Source organism: Phalacrocorax carbo, chromosome 3 (assembly GCF_963921805.1).
Source record: "Phalacrocorax carbo chromosome 3, bPhaCar2.1, whole genome shotgun sequence".
Classification (NCBI taxonomy): domain Eukaryota; kingdom Metazoa; phylum Chordata; class Aves; order Suliformes; family Phalacrocoracidae; genus Phalacrocorax; species Phalacrocorax carbo.
The window spans coordinates 59,283,707-59,308,609 of NC_087515.1; the positions used below are offsets into that span (position 1 = coordinate 59,283,707).

The window sequence follows — 24,903 nt, forward strand, 5'->3', positions numbered from 1 at the left end:
GGCAGAGTAACCTTGTTTTAGAGAACACCATTAATGAGATTCTTGTCTAAACAGTTTGAAGAATATTCTTTATTATAAAAATGTGCAACTATCCATAAAACTTTATTAGGTAGTATTTTATATTACAATCATTGGAGGAGTCAAAGCCAGGTCTTTGCTGTTCTTCTGTCCTTGTTCGTGTCTTAACAGAACTAGGTAATCATACTTTACAATTAAACTACATTGGTGGAATAACAGTAACTTCCATATGATACATTAATAAACTGTTATTGTCATGAGTGAAATATCAAAGGCAAGAGTAACTCTCGTACATCTCAGTAGTTTTAGTCGTCAGAAATGAAAACTTGGAAATTTTATTCCATTGTGGAATTCCAGAGGCAATATGGTCAAGGTGAGAATTTGTTATTTGGAGTAGTAAACATTAAAATGAATGGTTGGACAAAAACATTTTCTTATGATTGTAAATGCACCACTTTGAATAATGTTTGTTGCCAAAATACACTGTAGCAACAACTGACAAATAGAATCACACTCGAAGAGCTTTGTGGTGAATGTAGAGCCTGTGCGGATACTCTGGCACTGATAAAGGGCCCAGGCCGTTGCTCATGAAATCTCACCCACCAAAAGCTTCCCTTGCACTCACTGCTCTCTGCCCATGAAGCTCCCTGAAGCCTTCTGTCAGAAGGGTAAAGGAAAGTGATCAAATCTATGCATTTAATAGACAAAGTATTTTGGTGTTCTGTAACAATTAAAGAAATCATGAGAGTCAACGGCTGTGTGAACCCTGCTTGTGAGAGAAGTACGCAGAAGTCAGGGAAACTCAGAGTAAGGGGTGATTTCGTGTAAAGCTTCTGAGAAGAAAAAAGTCAGTGTGAGCCAAAGACTGATGGTCAGTCTTTGAATCACCTGAACTGTATCCCTGTTTTACATCAGCAAAGAGATGGATTTCCACAGAGTGAGTTTATGGATAGAGGAAGGGGCAAAATCTGGCTTTTGGTATAATGTTAAAGTAATATGCAGACAATGTTTATGTCAGCTTTTTTCCCAGCTGATTTTGGGAACATTATTGCTTTGTTCTTTCATCCCACAAATGTCACTTCTGCTGCTGGCAGAAGTATTCAGGGCCTATGCGAATGGGGCCGATGTTCTGTCACTGCAAACATGCTCAGGGTATTGGTGAACAGGACAGGACCTTTGTCACTGCAGCCATGTCCTGGGATGTGCTACAGTGCTACTGTTGGGTGTCTCCAAAAATAACAGCATCATGAGCTGAGAAAAACCCTATTTTGAAGTTGGTAGTTAGACATGGTTCAAATCAACTTGGAGCAGATGTTGCAACCTTGATTTTTTGCCTTGTTGGATTTGATAAGGACTGAGGCTGTTGTTGACTGGGTTAATGCTGCCGGGACCAGGCTCACAGATATTGTAGATGTGTGAGCTTTACTCCTTGTGGTGTAGAGAGTCACTGAAATTAAGACACTTCCTTGTATTGGCTTTGATTGCTTTTGGATTGGCGTTGTGGAACACTTATGCTAAATGGCTTTCACAAGCACTTACTGCATACAGAAGCTGCTGGTTCCTGAGTGGGCTCACAGCGTGGTCAGTCCAGCAAGCTGCCCTCACCAGAGGAGACCGCCACCTTTTTTAGATACTGGTTCCACAGGCAGATGCCCTTGTGTTTGAATTTGCTGCCTAGGGGAGCAAGTTTGGCATCAGGTGACAGCTTAAACCCTGGCTGTCTAAGGTACAATGTAGGTCTCCTCTATTTGCTTGGTTTAGACCACAGCCTAGCAGACACTTTAGCATGCTTTTAATTTAAAAGAGCTATTACTAGCTTAAGTCTGGCTTCTGTCCACTCTCTGTTGTCCTGCAAAATGGGTTACGTGGACTCCAGAGGTGCTCAAGTGAGCTGTGGATGGGCTGCGGACCTGGAAGCGCGTTTCCACAGTGCCGTGCTGCCTGGACTCAGCTGGTTAACTTGGAGCCCAGTCACCTGTGTTATTGACCTGTCTTTTCTCCATCATACCTTTAGTGTCCTTCATACTATATGTGCTTTCAGTCTAATTTACATACTCTCGATACTATCTGCAGGTTTCGTTTTATCCTGGGTATCCAAACCACTTTCAGCTCAGTTATGTGAACATTGACTGTAAACAGCTAAGTTGAACACATGCATAATGCAATATATATTCAGTTTCTTTGAAACCTAAAGGTCAGGAGTGTACACAAGTGCTCTGCTTATTTGTGGCTATTTGGCATTAGGCTCTATTTGACAGAACAGATTAAACACTGGGCAAAAGTGAGCAAAAAAACATAACTCACTTTCCGTAGTGCACTTGCTATACACATTCTCATGAAAAACTGAAATACAAGTTAAATACATACTTATTTTATTCCAGGCTGTAGAATAACTGTATCTAGGCAGTTTTTCAAAGTGTATTGTACGCTGCATGCACAATAAATCAGTTTAATAGCTTGACTGTTTTACAATTTGTGTTCAAAAAACTGTATGATAGGCAATGAGATCATGTTGCGGCATGACTTGTCCATTTGGACCTTATCCATTTTTTCTTAAAAAGTTTTGGGAAACCCAAACTGATAGGTGAAATGTATATTAAATGCTTTAATATGAGCATTTGCTCCAAGAAAGAAGCTTCACATTATGTTCAATTTTTAAATCCATCCGAATAGAGGATTTAAGACAAGAAATTTTGAACGTGATTTCATTGCGGTATTACACTGAAGACTGGCGTAATATTTTTCAAAATGACGTAACAGTTTCCAAATACAGATTTTGGAATCTTATGCTAGAAATCAAGATAATATTTTAGGGCCCGCACATTCAGCTTCAAAACTGTCTTTGAAAGGATGACTTGTCTATGTTGACAAGAACTTCTACCCGTGTGAAATATCTTATAAAGATAGCTTATGACTAGCAGGTCACCATCAAATAGTAACATTAAGAGTATTCAAGTCTACATTTGAAAAGACTTACGCATGCAGTTTTCTCTCTTACACATTGTTTAGATGTGTGGACTGAATGTATTGTGCCTCAAACACCAACAAACTTGAAATTACACTACGTAAATATATACATATATGATGCTGTATATGTTTAGTACCACAGTAAATATAACTGTAATCAAATGATACTAGACATATGTAGGACCATAGTTAAATTCCAATTAGGAAAAAAAGCGAGAAAAATTAATTTTTTCAACAGTATTTCACAGTAGAAGGAGGCAGTCCTTTCTCACTGAATTTTCCCCCCTCAGGATTTGTAAACATCATAGCTATTATTCTATCAGTATAATAATTGAATATTTTATTCATTATGGTAAGTAGCTAACCAACATGAATAAAGTTGTCATAACACCATAACACTTTCAGACAAAACAGGTATTTATTAAAAGAAACATTTATAAATATTCTGTCTTGCATTTTAAACTACATTTTCATAAATAACAATATTTAAAAGTGCTGAATATGGTAGGATAGTCAGCAACGCCACTGTAAACAGATTTGTTTTCCACTTTGCAGATTTTTTTTTTAGATCCCATTTTGTCAAACACTACAACAGTTAAAATATTTGCATAGGGAATAGAGAATAGCCCTTTTAATCGTCTCCTGAATTCTATATAAATTACAAAACCAAATGAGTTTAAGAAACAGTTCATTAAATTGTTCGTATATATATCCAAAAAAAGCACACAGGTTTCAAGTAAAAAGAACGATTAAAAAATTCCCCACACTTGCTATTTGAAGCATGTTCAATAAATTAAAAAAATGAGAGGTAGTAAAACAAAGGAAAAAAATAAGCCCCAGAAGATAAACTAAGACCTGCATCCTACCAGGTACTGTGGAGCAGCAGAGCCGCCTCGGCAGCAGCGGCTCCAGCAAGAGCCGGCACCGGAGGCTTCCTGCAAGGAGTAACTGGGCGGGTGGAGACAAGCGTGTTGGGGCTAGATTCCACTCAGGGACACAAGTGCCAGACCCTCCAGTCCCATCGAAAGCAACGGGCTTATGCCATGTTTAGTCCTGCGTAAGTGAGAAGAACCTTGCCTCTTAAGTCTTAGTATAAGACCAGAGTTGCCAGTATTAAATATATATATACACATATATATATTTAACAAGTATTCAAAACCATTTCTTGGTATATCTTTAGCAGTTTGTGAGGGATGCTAACGCTCCTTTTGCTTGTACGTGGTAGGTATGAAGATGGGGGTTTTTTAAGTTCCGAGTCACTGTCTCTTTAAACATCAAAATGCATCCTAGAATTGGACATTTTTTTGATAAAAAGGCCAAGCAAACACCTATTAAAAACACCATGGCAGCCAAGCAATGGGAGTACTGTGCTGCCTTAGCTCTGATTGAGGGCTCAGTACAGGATTCTTTACCCAGGAAAGACACCCATTGCGTTTCCGTAGGCATTTTGCTTGGGTAAGGACTGTAGGTTTAGGAGCCCTTGAAGTTTGGTTTAATACTACTCTCCAAACCCCTTGTTTTCAAGGAGTTACTCAAAATCAGTGAGGCTAGAAGCTAAGGTAAGTCTTCTTTAACCCACCACCTCGTAAAACATTACTTTGTTTAAAAACATTTTTTTACTGGATTTAGCTTTCAAAAAAAATAATCTTACCGGACAGATGCAGTTCATCAAAATGTTCTAAAATGCTCTAAAATGCTACATGTAGGCAATCTTTTATTAAATTTCTTTATTAAAAAAACTAAATTATCAAGCTTTTGTTTTTTTGTTTTTCTTTTTTTTTTTTTTTTGCTGAAGTACATAACATTATACAACAGTGTTAGAACTGGATAGCCAGTCTTTAATAAATCAGTTACAGTATCTGACATCTGAAATGTACATTGAAAATCTTTGTTTTTTTAACAATTAAACAATATCAGCGCATAGATTGTGTCACCCAGATACGGATCCCTTTAAGTGGTTTGTGCTTTTTTTTTTCTTCTTTTTTTTTTTTCTTTTTTTGACATTGCAAACTCTGTAATGAAAATGCCACAGTTTTGGCAGTGAACAACCAGAGGAATCCTCCGCTTGATTTATTTTAAATAAACAGTGATAAATAGCTCTTTTTTTCTGTACAGAAATATTGGCTTCAAAAAGTCAGTGTATTGTACTCAGTAGAGCATGTTGAGTAATGCTACACCTTAAAAATTGGCTTTTTTCAGTTAGTGATGTTAAAAAATGCAAGCCTCTTTCTGGTTTGCTGCAATTGTTTCTATGTACCATAAGACTGTATTGCACAAAAAAAGTCCTTAAATACAGATATAATTTATGTTATTGGATTAAATATTGCAACAACTAAGTGGTAAGTGAAGCAGTTTTACCTTGCACATGCAGTGTGAGGATACACAAGGAGACTGTTCATAAAACTACAAATACATCATTGCAATCTTGACCGCAGTAGGGTGAAAGGAGTGTGAAACAAATGTATTTTGGCAAATCCATTGTTCCCCTCCCACGCCATCTCGAGCAAGGAGGACCTTGGTAAAAATGTAGACGGAGACCATAATATGTATTTGTTTTCTTCACAGTAGCCTGAGTAGTGCTAAACTGTAGTTCTCCAGGAACCCAGCTCCAGATGTTATTAAACTACTTTTCTTCCATCCCACCCACCCAAAAAAAAAAAAAAAAATCAAGTTATTTTGTCTGAAAATTAAAACTAAGTTTCGGAAGTAGAGCCTGTAATACTTTCAACAAGAGACTTATAAATCTGAGAGTTCAAAAACCTTGGAAAAGAGTCTCTGTGCATTAGGGTGTATATCTGGAGTTGGGCGTCCTCATACATGTGAGGGCTGGGATCCAACAAGTTCCTGTTGATCACTTCTCTCACCCGGGAATCAAGACTAACCTGAAGAAGACGAGAACAGACTCATATTAAACAGCGGTATCTGAAAGGCTGTTATATGTATCTTTATTTCTCAGGGCTCCATTGAACATGCCGAGTTTATCAGTTTATTCAAGTAATTCTCTGTCCTTCTTTCAGAGCCACCACACTATTAGAGACTGAGAGCATCGACTCTATTTCAGTTTTGACTTGGTCTTTGCATCCGTCTTAAGATCTGTAGAGATGAAATGCAGCTATATAAGAGAATAAATACAGTGCAGCTAAACAAAGCTCTCCAGTAACCTGGATCTCCCCAAAAATATTATTTTACCCTAAAAAAAAATTTTTTACATAATAAAAATTATTTCTCTAAACCGAATATTTAATGGCTCTCATTCAGAGAGCGGGAATGTTTTTTTCTTGGCCATTTGTGGTCAAATCTTTAGAGGCTTTCTATTCAGCATTCTCATCTGGCTGCCCTACAGATTTTTTTCCCTTTTTTTTTCAGGCACCATACTTGTTACTTACAAATTACCCAGAGTTTTTGATAATTTTTGTCGTGTTAAGTTCCCCATTAATATTAACTATTTCAGATTTGTTCTTCTTTTCAAGACTGTCTAACGTCTGGTAATTTATACTTTCAGGATATCATATGTCCATATTGAAGTTGTTAGCAAGTTTCAATTTTAGCTTCTCATTTACTTTCCATTTGTAATGAAGTCCTGTGCCTAGGCAGAAAAGGGCATATTATGCTTGGGATGAATGCACGGATGATTTTAGAATATCATTTAGAAATTTGAGTGAACGTACAGCTTATCCACAAAATGCTCTAAAAACAGTAAAATTAATGCCTTCTGGATTAAATGAAATGGCAGTAGCAGGAAAGCCCACTGGGGCCAGCAAGGGTTTACCCAGCTAAGAAGAAAAGTAGAGAAATACCAAGCACAGACCAGTTAAGCTACTGTGATTTACACCAGGTTGCAGTCTGACCCTACTACTCTGCAACCATATATAAATAGATATTCATGTTGTCTGAAGGATTGAGTTCAACCCTGGAAAGCTCCACGTACCAAGATACCTTGATACGTGAAGGGTGCTAACTGAGATGAAAACTCAGAACGCGTGTGGATGTGTGAGCTTGTGTATTTTAGATGTGGTGAAGCAAAGTCTTTGAAATACAGTGGTATGGTGTGGTACTGAGGAGTAAACATACATTTTCATTATATCTTCAGTACCAGCTGAAGAATCTGGCATTGTTGGTTTGTTGGCATATTGGGGTACGTTACTTCCACGGCAGGCAAGCTCTTTTTCCTCCAATATTTGCTGTTACTTGGTTATTGGTCGCAAGGCACAAATATGATGCAGCCTAACTGTGAGTAAACTGTTGCCTCTTTATGCTAGCAAACTGTACCTGTTACTCAAGCGTGCTATCTCTGCAGAACATCCATTACGCCTGCTTAATGCACACCCTCCGTCTAAGTGCTCATTGCCAGGCCTGCACGCAGCACCCCGGGGCGCAGCAGGCCTCCCTGCTGTACGCCTCCCTTACGGGTGGCATCAGCTGCCACAAACAGCCTCCCCCTTTCCCACCCTGGTGCTTCCCCTCCTTTCTGCTGGCACGGCTGTACGGGCAGCCCCAGAGCCAGCTGCGTACAGTAATCAATCCATCTGAAAGTGGCATTTCTTTTTTGTTTTTCAACCCAGGCATTTTTCTGATTGAATTCACTGTCTAACTAATGCAGCTGTGCAAGCAGAGCGGACTGCACGGCAGGAATGAACACACTGGTGGGGCTGCTCGGCCAGTGACTACCTGCTTTTAGACACAACAGCGTGCAGAGGAGTAGTATTATGGTAGTTTTGAGAAGCAGTGTTGCAGCCATGCATCCTTAGGATCTATTCTAATAGATTTCCATCCTAGACCATTGCATTTCCGTGGCACAGAAATGACACACTAAGATATAAGCAGTTCTCCCTGGACACACACGTACACACTCCTACCTTAGCAAAAACAGTTTGTGCAGCTAGCTAACTGGTTCTTCGTTATCACATATAATAGCTGGGATGGGGTTAAAAGCTCAAATTTGGCAGGCTGGAGGGGTTTTGTGCCGTTGAATATAGTAGAAGTTAATTGTACTTACAGAATGAAAAAAAAAATTAATTATGGAACTATTAATTTACATTGTAGTTTTTCAGTGACTCACCGAAGCCAGATGGCAAAACTAGCTGGATTTACTAAAGGTATTTCCTTCCTAAACAGATGAATACAAGGTATTCTTTAGAACACTGAGACCTTATGCCTCAGTAACTTCATCCCTGAACAAGTGATGCTAAATATTTCAGCTCTTATGCCAAAAGAGAACATCTGAAATGGGATGCCTGGATGAACAAGAGCTTTTCAGCTCCTGTGCTGGTCCAAAGCATTGCAAACAGTTCTTGTTTGCCTCGTAAGATTTCCAGTAGGGGCAGGAGCCACTGGACTGATGACATCCGCACATGTCCAATGCATCAAGTTGGTGAGCAACTTTGTTGACCTCTGAGTCAGACAACACTTAGTTAGTGTTTGGATTTTAACTTCTGGTTGATCTTAGCTTAAAAAAAGACAACTGAGCATTCAGCACATACTTATGTACTATAGATATTATATTATAAGGAAAACTCGTTATTAGCTTGCTGTACTGGCAGTTGTCTCGCTCCAAAGCAAAAATATACACTATGGCACAAGAGAAGATAATGGAGCTACAAATTGCTGTTGGCTTCATTCATATAAATGAAGTTGCAAATTACTACTGAATGCAGTGCAGAAGTAAAAGGTAGGAAGCAAGGTCCACAATGAGCATAAATTAGCATAACATCATGGAGTAGAAAGTCAGATGCAATGCACAGAGACAAGGCAAAGGAGCTGAAAGTATATGACATGGCCTAAGACTCTGGTATAGTGCTTATATATTTATAGATCTCTCTATTCCAAAACGTGGTTTGATGGGATGATTTTTCTTCACTCCAGGTGAAGATAATTTCAGAATTTGTCTATTTCAGTTTAAGGGTTGAATTATATAACCTTATATAATTTCCTAGATATTATTATACCTTTCATTAGAGAAAATACGTGGTTTCCATTCCTGGACTCTCACATAAGAATAACCAGTGCAAATCTGGATTTTCTCCCAGACAGCTGTTGCAGCAGATAAATCTATAATGATTCTGATTTAAATTCCTTAATTTTGGTGCCTTTTCTCCAGAAATCCATTTACATTACTTACTTTGTCTCTCTGGAAGGCATGTAGCATTACTGAAGAAGTATACCTATTTCTCAGCCTTTTCCTACTGAAGTTTCTCGAGAGAGCTTTGAGGTTTTGTGGCCAGTGATGCTAAATGGCCAAGCACCTGTGCCTCTACTTTTTCTGTCCCTTCCTTTCCTGACTTAATGTCCATACTAAGACTTTCATCTGAAAGATCCAGCAAGCTTTTAGACCCCCATCTGGCAATCCAGGGTATAACATTTCTGCTCTGGAATAACAGAAAATGCAAATGTAACCTTTACAGCTTTACCTCTTTTGGTGATAGTATTGAAATGTAATCTTCATATATAAGTCTTGCTTTTTCTTCAATAACTTTCTTGTTCTGTTCCTTCTTCAGATCTTCACATGCAAGCCAGAAAAGCAGGTTTTCCTCACTATACTCTGTTCGAAGAAACTCTCTGAAAAGGTTCCTCCCAGCTGGTGTTTTCATCATCTTGTCAAAATTCTGAGCCCAAGACAAAATTTCATCTGCAGTAGGGTTTTGGCTGCAAAAGCAAAGTATCATTACAAATATGCTTCTATTTTTGTAACAGTGTTTTCATACATTCATCCAAAAATTCTCCTTTCAACGGCACTTCAGTCCAGAGTGAAAACTGGAAGCAACAAGGCTTCAGCAGTGACAGGGGAATTTTGTTCATTCTTCACTTGTGCATTCATTATCTCAATAGCCCAGTAAATGTGTTTAATGTTATGAGACATGCACTTGGCTTTCTACAAGTATTCTACTGGTGTTAGCCATCAGACTCAAAGACAAAATCCCACAACAGCATTGAATTCCTGCCTCTGCAGTTAAAGGAGAGGTGATTTCAGGGAGCTGGCAGTAGACTCTCTTCCATGAGGAGTTTAGATGACACCTGATGTCCCTGCTTGCTTCTGATGGTGTTTGGCCAATCACTGGCTGCCACATGATTTGGTTCAGGAAGGACAAGAAAAACAAAAGGCTTTTGGCAGCCAAGAGCATACTAATGAGGCCCAACAAAATAGTAATTCAGAGAGCTTTTAAATTAGCATATTTCTCTGTGCTTGTACCTAAGGGTTGCTAAGCTTCCCTCTGTTTGGTGCTATTGACCTGAATGATGATCTGTTGGCACATGATGTGATGGATGTTCCTGGTAAAACTGGAGGGGGAAGAAATGGGAAGAAGTCCTTACTCTCATGTTCTGAAGGAAACTATTTGTGGCTTGTAACAGTGGACGCACGGGGTAAGTAATCAGAAGACTAACTTGCGTCACTAGTCCATTAATGTACCAATGAATAGCTTGAGATGGTAATACTCCAAGTCACTGAATAACAATTAAATATGGTTTCAAACTTAATTCTGAGCTCTCACCCTCCCCTTCTTGATACAATCCAACACAAGAGCTTTACTAGCTGTTTTTAACAGCTTCTGTGTAATCATGTTGCACAGTAAGTGACATTTGTCTATGTGATTTCTCTTCAAGTCCATTTTTCAACTCCTCCTCTGCATGCAAGGCAGACTGGATGATGGGAAGCTGTTTGTGATAGCTTTTTTGGCAGTCCAAAAGATCTAATAAATGAGAAAGTGTTTAACATTTAAACTATCCAGCAAAAGAATTGTAATGTGAACTAAAAAGTAAAAATATACAGATTTGAAGGTGAAAAGTCCTCTCTCTGAGGACAGTAAAAAGAACCTGTGGGGGAGGATGGAGCTGACAAGCACCCTGTGCTCCCTCATTGTCTATCGGGGAGCTCTCTTCACTACAGTATTTTGTGGAAATTTCTGACATTGTCCTCTCATAAATGACCATGAGCAGCAATGAAGACAATGAGTTGTTTGGGTTGCTTTTACCATCAATCATATCCTCTAGAGTTGAGTTTTAATTTACTTTTTCTGGGATTAGAGAACTCAAGGTCACTGATAGGTTATCATTTTTCCCAACATAATAAACATGGTCCCAATCTTTAGACAGAAATAGAATCTCAGACTTTCAGTGCGTGTTAGCCCTTTTTTCAAGGTATGTGTTTTCTTGATTAATTCCACTGAAACCATAGTCTAAGCTGTTTTGTGAAAGGTAGCCATGTTAAGAATCTGACTGTGAAGTACACTTGTGCCCGTTTTTCTTCTTGTCTGGATAAACAGAAGAAAATGATCCTGCAGGTAGCAGAGCCTCTCTTATAGAGACCCACAGGTTTATGGAACCATCCATGCACCTCACATTCACAGAATCACAGAATGGCAGGGGTTGGAAGGGACCTCTGGAAATCATCTCGTCCAACCCCCCTGCTTGAGCAGGCACACCCAGAGCAGGGGGCACAGGAACGTGTCCAGGTGGGTTTTGAATATCTCCAGGGAAGGAGACTCCACAGCCTCCCTGGGCAGCCTGTGCCGCTGCTCTGGCACCCTCACAGGGAAGAAGCTTTTTTCTCATAGTCAGGTAGAACTTCCTGTGTTCCAGCTTGTGCCCATTGACCCTTGTCCTGTCATTGCGCACCACTGAAAAGAGTCTGGCCCCATCCCCTTGGGAGGTCCCATTCCTCCCCACGTTTCTTCCCCACAAATAAGAAACTGTAAGTAAGCCTGACTTATTAATGTCTCTGCTGGCATTTCATTGTCAGGACAGATTTTGCTTCCTTTTGTATAGAATTTTTTGGAGATAAAAAGGACATTCCCAAAGCATAAGAACCAAAGCAATTACTGACATTAGTTTAGGCAAACTAAAAACATTTACTAGACAACAGTTTGACCAACTTACCATTCTTCTATGACTTGGATACTCTCCATTTTGGTTGTATGTGTTGGCCTTCCTGCATTGTCTCCTCTATCTTCATTCCTAACAGTGAGGCTGCAATGTAGTACAACACTTTATTTTGTCTAGAGAAAGTTAATTTAAAACAATGACTATAGTAATGCAAATTTTTAAAAGATATAAACCTATGTAAAGTGTAATTTTTCACTCTTTCCCCTAAAGTTTTGGAGAGAAAATTTTGATAATGACTTTTTTCCCTTAAATCTGATGAACATTAATTAACAGGTGCTATTAGAATGTGTAATTTTCTACAAGCTCACAGTTTATCCACTGAAAGATGGACACAAACTTAGAGGTCACTTCTGGAGTTATTTCACTTCATAAATCGGGAATATAAGTAACAATAAAGGTAGGGGGAATAAGAATATCTGAATTGGACATTGATGAGGCTTTGGTGTCCCACCAGTTCTGGATGGTTGTTCATTTTTTATGAACGTTCCCTTTTTTCTCTCCAGGATATGGTGGCAGGAGATGGCTCAGACACAGAACTTAGCATGTGGCAGCTCCTAACGATTTCCTCCTCTGACCTAAAATTGTTTTTGATTCCAAAAAGTAAAACTTACTGGCCTCTCAACAGAAAGGCATCCGTTACCCTCATATTACCACAAGCAAGGAAAAGAAAGACTAACTTTATGTAAGGATGTTTTTCATTCTATTTTTTCTCCTTTTTTGAGCTGGTAACTAGCATCACTTATTTTCCTGTAAATATCTTTTTAATCAGATTTCCTTTAGTGGTAGCGACTTCCTCTGTGTGTGCTCTCTATGAATGTTCTGGAATGTGGTATTGCCAGCAAAACTGCAATTTGTGGTAACTAGTGAAATAAAGGACACTGAACGACATAAATATTCATACAGGAAACCTAGTTCCAATAATTAAGCTTAAGAAGTGGTACGTAGTAAGGAGATGGAGATTTCCTTTTATCACATGTCCCCTACGTATCCAGTTGAGAGAAAACAAGCAACCAGGCAAAAAATCCCCCTCCCAATGCCAAGACAGCTCATATTTTGAATATTGAGCATTCACCATACAATGATTCTTTCAGTCATACTAAGTGGTGATATACAAAAATATGTTGGTAACATAAAGCTTCTCCCTCCCCCAGATATCTGAACAACTTCTGCTCAGCTTTAAGAAGAAATTCCAGCTTTGAGATGATTTTAGCACAAATAACCTTTCTTTCTAGCCCCTCTGCATTTATGAGTTTCTTCAACATTTTTTTTCAAGCGTTTGGCAGAGTTAATAGGTTTCTCTCTTCTGAAAACTGGAAGTTTAAGCTCCCAGGTAAAGCAGAGCACATATTAAGACTTAAACATTACAAAGACGTACACTTTCGAACGAAGCTGTTTGATACTGGTTGCTCCTTCACTTACCTGCCAAGACCTTAGTTCAGGCCCTTGGTCCTGCTTCCCCTGTTACAGCGTAGGAATGCAGCTCCAGTGCTGCTAAGGTGTTAGGGTGTCATCAACTGCTGCAGGAGAAACAACACATCCTGAACTCTGGGGTTGGCAGGTAAAAAGCCTTTCCGTCTCCTCTGACCTGTTGCTCGTCAGTCTATGGAGGGAGCACCCAGGAAAGCCAATGGGAATTCCGTATACAGGAGGAGAAAAAAAAGGGACCATCCACTTTCTGTCTTGTAATCTTTAAGTCCACACATGTAACTGCTTAGGGTCAGCTTGCATCTGGCCGGAGCACAAAGTTGGGGTGAGGGAGAAGCAGGGAAGGCATAAAGCTTCTCTCTCTCCCTCCCTCCCTCTTTTGCAGTCCATAGGTAGAGTAGCATTTGTTTTCTCTGCTGGGTGCAGAGAACCGAGTGTCCTTTGGTTCCATGGAAGAGCAACACCATGGAAGGAGGAAACAGTTTGTATAGGTAAGGAATGTAACAGGGTATTGACCCGAGTCCATCCAAAAGAGAATGAAGCTGCTCATTTTCTTTCCTCCATCACACGAGCAGCAGCTAAGCTGTACTGAGATAATGTACTTGTTGGGCAATAGACATCCAAAGCTTGGATGTGGAGTCTTACTGGAAGTAGGGGCGACTCATCTGAGAGCAGTTAACCTACACTGCTAATTTAATTTGATGTCTGGGGTCAAATACTGTCTGTTCTGCTCATGCAAAATCTCTGCTAAACTTAGGAAAACCAACATGGGCTGACGAAGGTGGAATACAAGTGAGCGGTGAGTAAGAAAGAGAAATAGGAAAACGGACAGGAAAGCTATACTGCAGTATTTTGCTATTATGTCTGCGTTGAAGACAACGTGATGATTAAATCCTCTTGCCTTAGTAGTGGTTTTTGTGCTGCCATGAAGATAAGGAGTAGAAATCAAACCGGGACACTGGGAATTAGTTGGTAGGCTATCGGGTTGCTGTTCAGGAGATCTGTGCTCAATTCCTACTTCTTGGCTGAATTTTGTAGATGCTAGGCCCTGCAGGGCAACAACTACATTTAGACTGAACCTGTGTATGTCACACAGTAGGGCCATCATCGCTCTAACCATCATTGTAACACAAAAACCTTCCTTATTCCAGCCCAAAGGCCACCTGAGTTGCACATGTAAGTTGCACATACATAACCTAAAGGCAGAATTTGGTTTTAAGATGAAAATCAATATTTGGTTAAGATCCTCTGGGTAACGGATGTCGTGACATGTTTCTTTCACTGATCTACCCTTTGAAAGATTGTATGTCACTGGCACTGCTCTTCACCCTATCCTAGTTCTAGGAATTTTTATTGCTATCAGATCAAGAGACAAAATAATTTTAGGTCATACATCCAAAAGCCAAGAAGGATATTTTTGATGCTTGAATCCAGCTTCCAGTGTGAGTGAGCTACAGGCAGGACTGCCATAACTTAAATAATGGTGATTTAGTAAATGTTGATTAATGAAGGCTTTCTTAAAAAACCACAACTTCCTCCCCCAAAGAAGCCACAAGAGATTAATATTTAATTGTGATTTTAACATTCCACTGGTAGATGATGTAAAATGGCCATTCACCTAAAAAGTTGACAAATACAGGTTGAATTTACCAAATAGATTCAGACAGGAAATATTTTTTCAGGGTCATTTGGAGGAGGAAAAGCCCTCCTTTAAACAAGCAGGTTAGTGCACTCATTCAGGATTTGAAACACCTTTCCTGTGGGACTGCGGTGGGGTAGGTGTCTTTCAAGCTGTTCTGCTGAAGCTGTTCCACTTTGGTGAAAATAATAGAACACTCATTACAGAAGACAGAAACAGGAGACTCTTAACTGAATGGCAAATAATTATGTAATGAATACTTTTAAGCATTTTATATAAAGTACAATATTTTATACATCATTGAGGGGAGAGCCTGAAAACAAGAACATACGATTAATGCATTTTCCTGAAGTGAGGGGAAGGTGGTTTTGAAAACTCTGAGACAAAGATGGGAACCAACCATAGATTTTTCACCAGCTGGGTAAATACCTTCACTCTTCATACAAAGCAGTTGTGCTCCTCCCTGTCTCCAAGCATTTTGATTCCTTTATTTTTATTATGTCTGGCTTAAAACATGCTATATGAGCAGAAACATATTTTTCCTGGCTTTAATTTGGAGGCAGAAAAAGTACATGCCAATATCTTCTTAATTTTTCATTGTTCAATCTGACCAGACTGTCTTCAATACTGTGGTCCAACAGTCAGTCATTGAAAAATCAATTGTTTGCACAGCTCTGTTCACAAGTTCGCTCCTACATGCTGAGGCAGGCTCTGGTAGAAGCCAGAGGTGGATGTGGTCCCCGTATGCCATATGATAAAGCAATAGAAAACTATACTGGCACTCTAAATTCTTTTATGAAACCAAAGATAATATTTTTTGACAACTTGTTTTTCTGACAGCTGGAATTTTTAAGCCTGATGGCAGTGAAAACTAGTCAGGGCTGTGTTTATGAACAGCATGATGATTTTGCTATTCTGTACAAAGCAATAATAATGAAAAATAACAGCAATATTATCACAAACCATTCATAAAGAACAATACAGCTATGTTAATCTCAAAATCACTTAGAGTCTAGTCAGTAATGCTTTCTTTATCTCCCTTTTAATGGCACAAAAATAAGCATCCATAAGAACAGTATTATCCAAGGATAACTTTTTTTTAAAGCTGAGTAAAGGGTAAAAAACCTTCTTCTATCAAAGTTAGGAAAAGAATTAACTTTTTCTTTACAATAAGCGAATAATGTCTAGAATAATTATTCTGAGAAAACTAGAGCTAGAGTCAATTTTTATGAGGAAGTGATGCCTTTCACTAGATAGCTTCATAGGCTGGAGCACCTCTCCTACAAGGACAGGCTGAGAGAGTTGGGGTTGTTCAGCCTGGAGAAGAGAAGGCTGCAGGGACACCTTATTGTGGCCTTTCAGTATTTAAAAAGAGACTATAGGAAAGATGGGGGCAATCTCTTTAGCAAGGCCTGTTGTGACAGGATAAAGGGTAATGGTTTTAAACTAAAGGAGGGTAGACTTAGACTGGATATAATGACAAAATTTTTTACTACGAGGGTGGTGAAACACTGGACCATGTTGCCCAGAGAGGCTGTGGAGGCCCCATCCCTAGAAACGTTCAAGGCCAGGTTGGACGGGGCTCTGAGCAACCTGTTCTAGTTGAAGATGTCCCTGCTCACTGCAGGGGGGTTGGACTAGATGGCCTCTCATGGTACCTTCCAACCTAAACGATTCTATGATTCTATGATAGGCTCAGATAAACTTGCATTATATCCGTCAGGCCTCTGGCTGTATTAGAGAGAAAGGGGATGCATCAGCCATCAAAGCCATGCATTATGATCTCTTATCTCTGACCTCTCAGAATTTACCTCCTTGTAAGAATAGCGAGACAGACTAAAGCGCTTAGACTGTTGTAGTAATACCGGTATATGCAAAGCATAGAAATGCAGAGCAAACTTCGGCCAAATTAGTGGCACTAAATGGGTTCTAGAGCAGGGGCTTGTGTGGACCCCTGGAGGTCTGCAAGGCCAGTAAAAGTAATATGCAGTTCATCCACAGAAAGATGTGAAACAGTAAAAATTGCAAACTTGGTATTTCCATACGTCTGCATTGGTTGTCTGTGAGAAACTTTGGAGGGAAACGGTGGTCAGAGCCTTTGGAGTAATTTACTTAAATTGATCAGAATCTGGTCTTAACTCAGTTAGGAATACATGATAATTTTTGTTCCAAAGAGGAAACAGATCAAAAAATGTGAAGGATTTTTTTAAATTAATGTCCATCCTAGTTCTTTAATGAGATAAGATTTACAGATCTTCACTGAATTCAGTAAAGAAGTGTAGGATGTAAAATTTTATACTGAAAACAAGTTAGAATTTTAGTGAAAAATAGCTACATCCATCTCTGAGTAAAAATGAATTGTCTTGTGCTTAAAACTAAATGATGGAGATTGTGTTTAGTAGGCTGACACAGGAAAGCAGTCTGTTGGGGAAAAGCCAACAATTACCATAAGGCTCTAATCAGCCTACTTGGCAGTGTGCACTGAAACTATAAACTCCTTTCAAAAAATCCAGGTACCTGTGGTGCTCCGTTTCCTGAGTGCCAGAGTTACATTTGCCTTAGGTGAAAAGATGGTGCAAGAGACATCTATAATCCAAATTGTTTTTAAAAGAAAAAGAAACAAACAAGCATAGACTCCAGCTTGGACTCAGCACTTTTAGAATGAAAAAAAAAAAAAAAAGTGTTTGCAAGGAAAATTTGTAAACCTGAGGTCTGATTCTGCAAGCCTGACCTCATGTAAGAAAACAGCCTAAACAAATATTTTGTTTTGTTTGGGTGTCTGGTTTTTTGTTTTGTTTTGTTTTTTAATTTAATAACACAAGTATTTGTAAGGTTAGCATGCTGGAGAATTTGTATTACAGCTAAAACCCCTCCCATATTGCAAAGCTTCAGATGGAGGAAGGAATGTGGACTCACAAACCTCCCAGCTTACGCTGTGGTCTCATAATTTTGACCTGTAACTATAAAAGCTGCAGTGATAACTGGCCTTTTTTTTTTCCTCATAGGTCACAAAAAGTAAAATAAAAATGCAACAAATTATAAAAACGTAGGCTTTGACTCTTCCAATGTCTAGAAAACATTCAACTTCTTCCTCTCCAATTTTCCTTGGTGTTATTTTTTCCCCTCAATTGAGTCTGCTATGTTGCAGTGTGGTGTACTTCAGACTTTTTCTCTTTTTTTCCATCTCTTTGTTTGAAAAGCATACAGCTGAGAAACAGTCTGTAACAGACGGTTGGGCACTTGTGAGTGCTGTGAATGTGCTTTCAACTGAAAAGCTTAATGTCTGCTCAGGATCCAGTAATAGTAAATGCAGGCAGACTTCTGGCTCCCATATGCACCTTTCTGCATACCATAAATCCTGTGGGCCAAGGGGGAACTCAAGGTAGAAATTTTCTGGTCTGATTTTTGCTACCTGGGATGGGTGCAGAAGCTGCTCTTCACAGGCCCTTCCACTGGGGTTTTATAGAGAATGAAGCTGACTGGAACCCAGTTTGTGTTCCACAGAGAGTTAACAGTTAAAGATAATTTACTTCTGAATTGGATTTTCCACAAAATAGTGTTTGTGGAAAAGTTTAAGATTAATTACATTTCATCATTTGTTTTGATGGTTTTAAAAAGAATTATTATTACATTTTAAAATTAAATAATCAGTTGTCTTGGTTTCATTCATTTTTAGTAACCATTATTCTAACTAGTCTTTTGTAAGTAATTCTAGTTAATGTAATCAAATAATAGATCTAAATGAAATATTGTGCTTAACTTTAAAAAGCTCTTCAGAAAAATTACATTCTGTCTTAGTAGATGTTTTTCCCAGGAAGCTTTCTGATTACAAGAAAAGAGATTTTCTAATAAGAAAACAGTTCATCAGAAAATCCAGCATCTATAACTCTTAACTTCGTGATACCTGGAGGTTATTAGAACCTCATCTCGCAGAGTTCTGCAAACAGTTAGCAGCCCCACTTTTCACTCAGAATCACGTTTATACTAAGAACTGTGGAGAGAAGCTTGGAGAGCATCAAACTCCTAAAGCACAGAAAAACCTGCATTTGCTTTCTGGGTTTTTTTGAAGCATCCTCATTTTCTTAAACCAGTCTTGAGATTTCTACACAAGTGGCATTGATGGTATGTCTGTGGAGCATGTGCACATAGGAATAGACGTGGTCAAAACCCCTGTGTGCCTACACACAGGTATCTTGGCCTGTTTGCTGCCATGTTTCTGACACCTATGCTGTAGCAGCAACCCAGGGGTGACTGAAGGAATCGCTGACAATTCTCCTGTTTCCATTCCGTAGCACTGCTCTTGCAGTGCTTCTGTGTGAAGGAATAGCTTTTAGCCCTGTGATATATTTTAGAGTTTAGAAGGAAATACACTTAAAACCACTACGATTAACAGGGTCCTACCTTTCTTCCTTGTGAAAACCTGGACTAAGGTCTGTGAATTATTTTGTTCAAAGGCTTATGATAAGGCCAGCTCACCATCATTCAGAGTTGTGAGCTTCCCCGTGAAAGATAAGAAACTTGTCAGTTCACCTGAGTTTGTATGATTCTGCCATACCTTGAAGATGCGGAAAGCAGGCTGAATTTCTTACTGCTTTTTAATTGCAGTGCTTTCTTAATACTGTGCTGGATTCAGTGTAATTGGCCAAAGTCATTACAGATTCAACTATAAACCATAAAAGAAAAAGGAGATTGGTGGAAATTAAGGTTTAAGATATCTGGAGCACCTCAGGCTATTAAGGTCTAGTCAGTTAAGACATTTAGCTCTGTCCTGATAGTCTTACTCATGTTGCGCTACTCCTCAGCTTGAGTAAAAGCAGAATTGAACCCAAGTGATCTAGTGCTTTAAGAGTATAATCATCTCTTTGTTAATGGGAAGTCTTGGCCAAGAGTTTGGAGTTTATGTAAGATCATTATATAAGGTTATTAAATTGCATCCCACATGCCACTCTGAAGGTAGATCATCCTTACTGAAATATGAATGCTAAGCTAAAGTAAGTTGTAGAGGGATGTGCTCAGTAAAGCAAGTACCTAAAAAGGTTTTAGCAAATCTGCAGTGTTCCACTCTATTCCCTTTCCTGTACATTTAATGATTTAAAATGAATAGATCTAAAATCTGGTAACCTTTTCTATTCATAAGGGACAGTCGCACTAACTGTCTCTTTTTAAAGCCATGAGTTATATTTTCCTGCTGGATTTTCCATAAGAGTTGAATTCAGTGTACATTTGGCAGAGAAGCTTTCAAATTTATCCAAATTCTTCTTTTTTTCCCTTTAGAGCCCATGAAGAATTTGAAAGCAAAGCCTTATAGAATCAAAAATCCACGTGTCAATACATCTTCCATCATGGATTGCTATTTGCAATGTGATTTTTGATGTAATTTTTATACTGATTTTTTCTTCTTTTAGAAAATGTTCAGAAGTGGATCAGTAGTAGGAAAATTAACGAGCTGGAAACCCCCTGATGCAAGGGACATTCTGCTAAAATACCCACAAATATATCCAGAAATATTTTGTGAACATTTAAGATCTAAGTTTAGTCTTTGCCAGGTTGAACACAGAATCACAGAAACACAGAATCACAGAATGGTTGAGGTTGGAAGGGACAGAGCTCTGGGGTCATCTCGTCCACTCCCCTGCTCAAGCAGAGCCACCTAGAGGAGGCTGCCTAGGATCATGTCCAGATGGGTTTTTAATATCTCCACGGAGGGGCACTCCACAGCCTCTCTGGACAAGCTGTCCCAGTGCCCGGTCGCCCTCACAAAGTGTTTCCTGATGTTCGGAGGGAGCCTCCTGTGTTCCAGTTTGTGCCCACTGCCTCTGGTCGTGCCACTGGGCACCACTGAGAAGAGCCTGGCTCCATCCTCTTTGCACCCTCCCTTCAGGTATTTGTACACACACATAAGATCTCGATGAGCCTTCTCTTCTCGAGGCTGAAGAGTCCCAGCTCTCTCAGCCTTTCTTCAGAGAGGTGCTCCAGTCCCTTCATCACCCTTGTGGGCCCTTCATCAGGCTCTGTCCGGTACATCTGTGTCTCTTTTGTACTGGGGAGCCCAGAACTGGACACAGTACTCCAGGTGTGGCCACCAGTGCCACAACCAATACATTTACTACAATCATACTTAAAGAAAGACTGATACTGAAGAATATTTTTGGGGGCTACTTAAAAAAATGTAATGATATTTACACTTCAGGATGACTTCAGGGTGAAGGAAGGGAATGGTCTCAAGGTCGATGCAGGGCAGGCTAAAAGGTATGTGAAAGGAGACTGGTCCTTTTAATGGACAACCTTGCTGAACTTGCTTTCCTCCTCTGTTCTTGTGTGAGTGATTTAAACTACCTAGCTACAGATATTGCAGCTTAGCAGGCATGCAAAAGCAGATGGACACTACCAGTGTGCACCGTTCTTGAACTTCTGAAATAAAGGACAGTGTCTCCCTCAAACTTAGACCAGTGCTAACTGGGCGAAAGTTATAACTGTGCAAGAGAGGAAAGAATGAATGGTTTGAAGCAATTTGACTTTCCTAAACTCTCCTTTTTCGCAGATGTATTTTGTTTTTCTGAAAATCTCTAAGAAACTATACTTTCTGCTGGATTCTGCTCTAAAGAGATTATATAACTTTTACATAATGATAGCCACACCGGAAGCTATTCCAACTTCTGGAAACTTTTAGTCCTTCCTAGGATACATTTTTGAGATTTTTGTTCTCAGATGTGGAATGTAATTTCTGTATAGGGAAGAAATCCATGGCTTGCCAAAGTTTGCTTGCAAATGATTCCTAATGGAGTTACTCTAGCTTTGTTTCATTACTGTAGAGCTGGTTTCTGCTTTAGGCAAAATTCAACTCAAGGGTGTATTTCTCTTGTCAGGTCACCCAATGGATCACTAGTCTGGCTGTCAGCTTCATTCCTTCCTTCAGAATAATATTACCATTCATATTCCATCGTGTACAATGGATACATCTAATTACTAGACAATCTGTAGTGTCCTTACTCCTGGCTACAGCTATTTTGCAAGCAATTCCTTCATATATTTGAGACAATTAAAAGTGGCAGTTGTCTAGTGCTCAAAGAAATAGAAATTGTATTCTTTGAAAGGGTAACTGGATGAATAAAAGCCCTCCAATCCACTAGCAAGCAAGCCTAATGGTCTCAATTAATTCTGATAAATGGGCCTAGTCAGCTTCTGTAGTGTCTTTTTTTTATTATTCTTGGTTTGTAGAGATGAAAATAGTGGCAACAGTAAAGAACTGAGCCTGATTAGGGTCCCTCCTTTGATTCTATAGATTTAGTTGCAATTTCCAAATGGGAAGAGACGCCTGGGAACATTCATACTAAATTCACATTTTTTCCTTTCATCAGGTGTTGTAAAGTTCTTTTGTTAAAGAGAGATTTATGTCTTCGTAAAGTATAATTCATACCATTGTGTTTATGTTTTGTGAAATTTTCCTGGACCAAACTAGTTTATGCTTATCCACATTACAATCAAATGAGACGGGGGATCTTCCACTTAACACCTGTCCAAATAACAAACAGGACTGAGAACCACCATGCCAGTCTGTGTATATTGCAGGCATCTGTTTTGATGGATGTTAACTGCTGGTTTCCAGATTTTCCGTTAGACAAGGCCAAGCTGGGAAGCACTTTCAACATGGATGTCAACAGGAACTGAAGATATCCATTGCTCCAAAATGGGTGCTCAGCCTCTGCTGGTATCAGGTCCTCAGTCAGCTACTTCAGAAGAGCAAGAGTTGCCATCTAGACAAATATACGTGCTATGGAATCATTAAGGGTGACTAGACAAAATTCACATCTCCTTTGCCTTTCTGCCTCACATAATGAATGTCTGACCCACTTTTCTAGTAAGAGGATCTCCATCTTATAAGTGTTATCTACAAGGGGTGCAGACTCATTTCCATGATACATTCTCTCATCTTTTCTCTTAAAAGCGCAAGACATTTATTCCTGCTTTAAATTACATTCTAAACCGATTTGGAATGATATATGGCTAAAAAATAAACCTTTGTAAAATGGAAATTTTGCTGCTAACAGATTTAAGTAGCCTATTTTTTTTTCCCTTTTGGCTTGGAACTACAGACTGCATTTATTCTTGCAGATGAAATGGGCTGAGAGAGTTCTCTGGCCCTGAGGCTGACAGGCACCACATAGCTCCAGTCCATAAAGCCGATACCTGAAACAGGGTTTCTGCACCTGTGACAGGTCGTTGCCTCAGACTGTACACTTTGGCACTGGCCAAAACTCTGCCAGGGAGTTAACACTTGCTAACAGTTTAACTGTACGGCTGATTGCTTGAGCCCATATTAGACCCTGGCCCTGCTTAGTTTACTAGTATAGACACAGCCAGCGTGTTTAGTTTGGATAAGATCTTTTGTTGTTGTTTTTGCATGTTAAGCATTTAAGTTTTTATTATACTCCACAATGAATAAAGTTCAGAGGATTTGCAAGGCTGCCTGGGTGCCCTTAAAATGACACTATGTATCAACATGCCTTACTTCAGCTTATATTTTGATCTCAGACCCATTTTGACCTTTCACACACTTCTCCATTTCTGTGGTTTTCCACAGACTCCTGAGTTAATGAATCTTTGTGTAAATACATAATCGTCAGATTTGCAATAATGAAACAAAAAAACAGCCCAAACCCTATCAGGGGAGATTTCAAAGGCTCCAAACTCCTAACAGCTGAAAATCACAACATAAACTGGACACAGGCATCCTCAACACTCTTGTGGTTTTTTTTTCTTCTTTCCACAGCAACAGTCAAGCTGTGTGCTGGTGGCAGAAAATCTGTCATGACACTACGAATCTTCCTTCAGCCACTGTTCCACACACACCAAGCTGAATAGCATTTTGGCACAGGCAGGTGCCTGAGTGGCAAGGGAGAGCCAAGATGCTGATGCTCTAGAGCAATCCATCTCTAAAACAGCCTCTGAGGAGACATCAAGCTGCTTTACCCCAGTGGAGGTGATTCTGCCATTGCTTTCTCTCCCTCTAGTCTCCTCAAGAGCAGCTGTCCCTGGATACACTCTGTGTACTGTGCCAGCGCAGAATCAAGATCATTTTCTAAAGTTAACTAGATTTAGTCTGCTATCTTCTTCTAAGGAGCTACTGTCAGCATCTTATGTGCGGCTGAATTAGAATGAGCCTTGTGTAATCCCAAATCCCCTCTGAGAATGTATTTCTTCTTCAATTTAGGAGGATTGTAGTTTGATGCTTTTTTTTTTTTTTTTTGCATTCCAATTTTCTTTACAGGATTGTTTGCTTGAAATAGGACTATTTTCTGCAGTTAGACTGATGAGGGTTTCTTATCTTAGCAGTATTATACACATCAGAATCTACGCATTTGGTTTGTGAAGCTTCAGAAATACTTATTTAAAATTTGCTAATATATTATGTTTATGTTCTACTCATTATCTAACCTGCTTGTGTTATCACAGATGGGTAAAGATGTCAGTAAGTACATAAGCCTCCATCTGTTCCTCAAAATGCAATGAACTTTCAAAGTTTAAAATATTAAGGATAAAATCCTCAAACTAGGAAAACTTGGCCCAGAGAGCCCGGGACTGTTTTTGATGTTAATGGGGATTCTACCACTAGCTTGTGATCCAAGTTAACAGATGGGCTGCGTAAGAAGCTACTGCTCCACTCTTTACGTTAAACTTCTATTTTGTTATGGGGAGGAACAAGTTTACCTCATACCTTTGAAAATAGAAACATTAATCAGTTTACATAGAGTTAGACTCAGTTTACAGTGTTAAAGTTTTTTCAAACCAGAATTCTTGGTTGAAAATTAATTGAAAAAGATTTATGTATGCTGAACGTCTTCGTAGTGTCTTGTGTATCTTTGTGCTTCCACCATGATTTCTTGGCTGGCCAGCAGCACCTTAGCAACTACCCCTTCACAGACAGTTGCCAAAATAAAAGCAATGTGTAACTTACAGCTTTCTCCTAGAGAACTGCA

General features: G+C 39.3%; 1 protein-coding gene across 1 annotated transcript in view; it reads right to left on the minus strand.

Moving 5' to 3' along the window:
* Positions 1-2,269: 2,269 nt before the first annotated feature.
* RGS17 (regulator of G protein signaling 17) overlaps positions 2,270-24,903 on the minus strand; it is a 30,743-nt gene continuing 8,109 nt past the window's right edge. Inside the window, exons 2-4 of the mRNA XM_009502519.2 lie at positions 11,857-11,946; positions 9,393-9,627; positions 2,270-5,867 (exon numbers count right to left, since the gene is read on the minus strand). Of these exons, the coding sequence (XP_009500814.1) occupies positions 5,679-5,867; positions 9,393-9,627; positions 11,857-11,946 (514 nt within the window). The 3' untranslated portion in view covers positions 2,270-5,678. The remainder of the gene's footprint in view (positions 5,868-9,392; positions 9,628-11,856; positions 11,947-24,903) is intronic.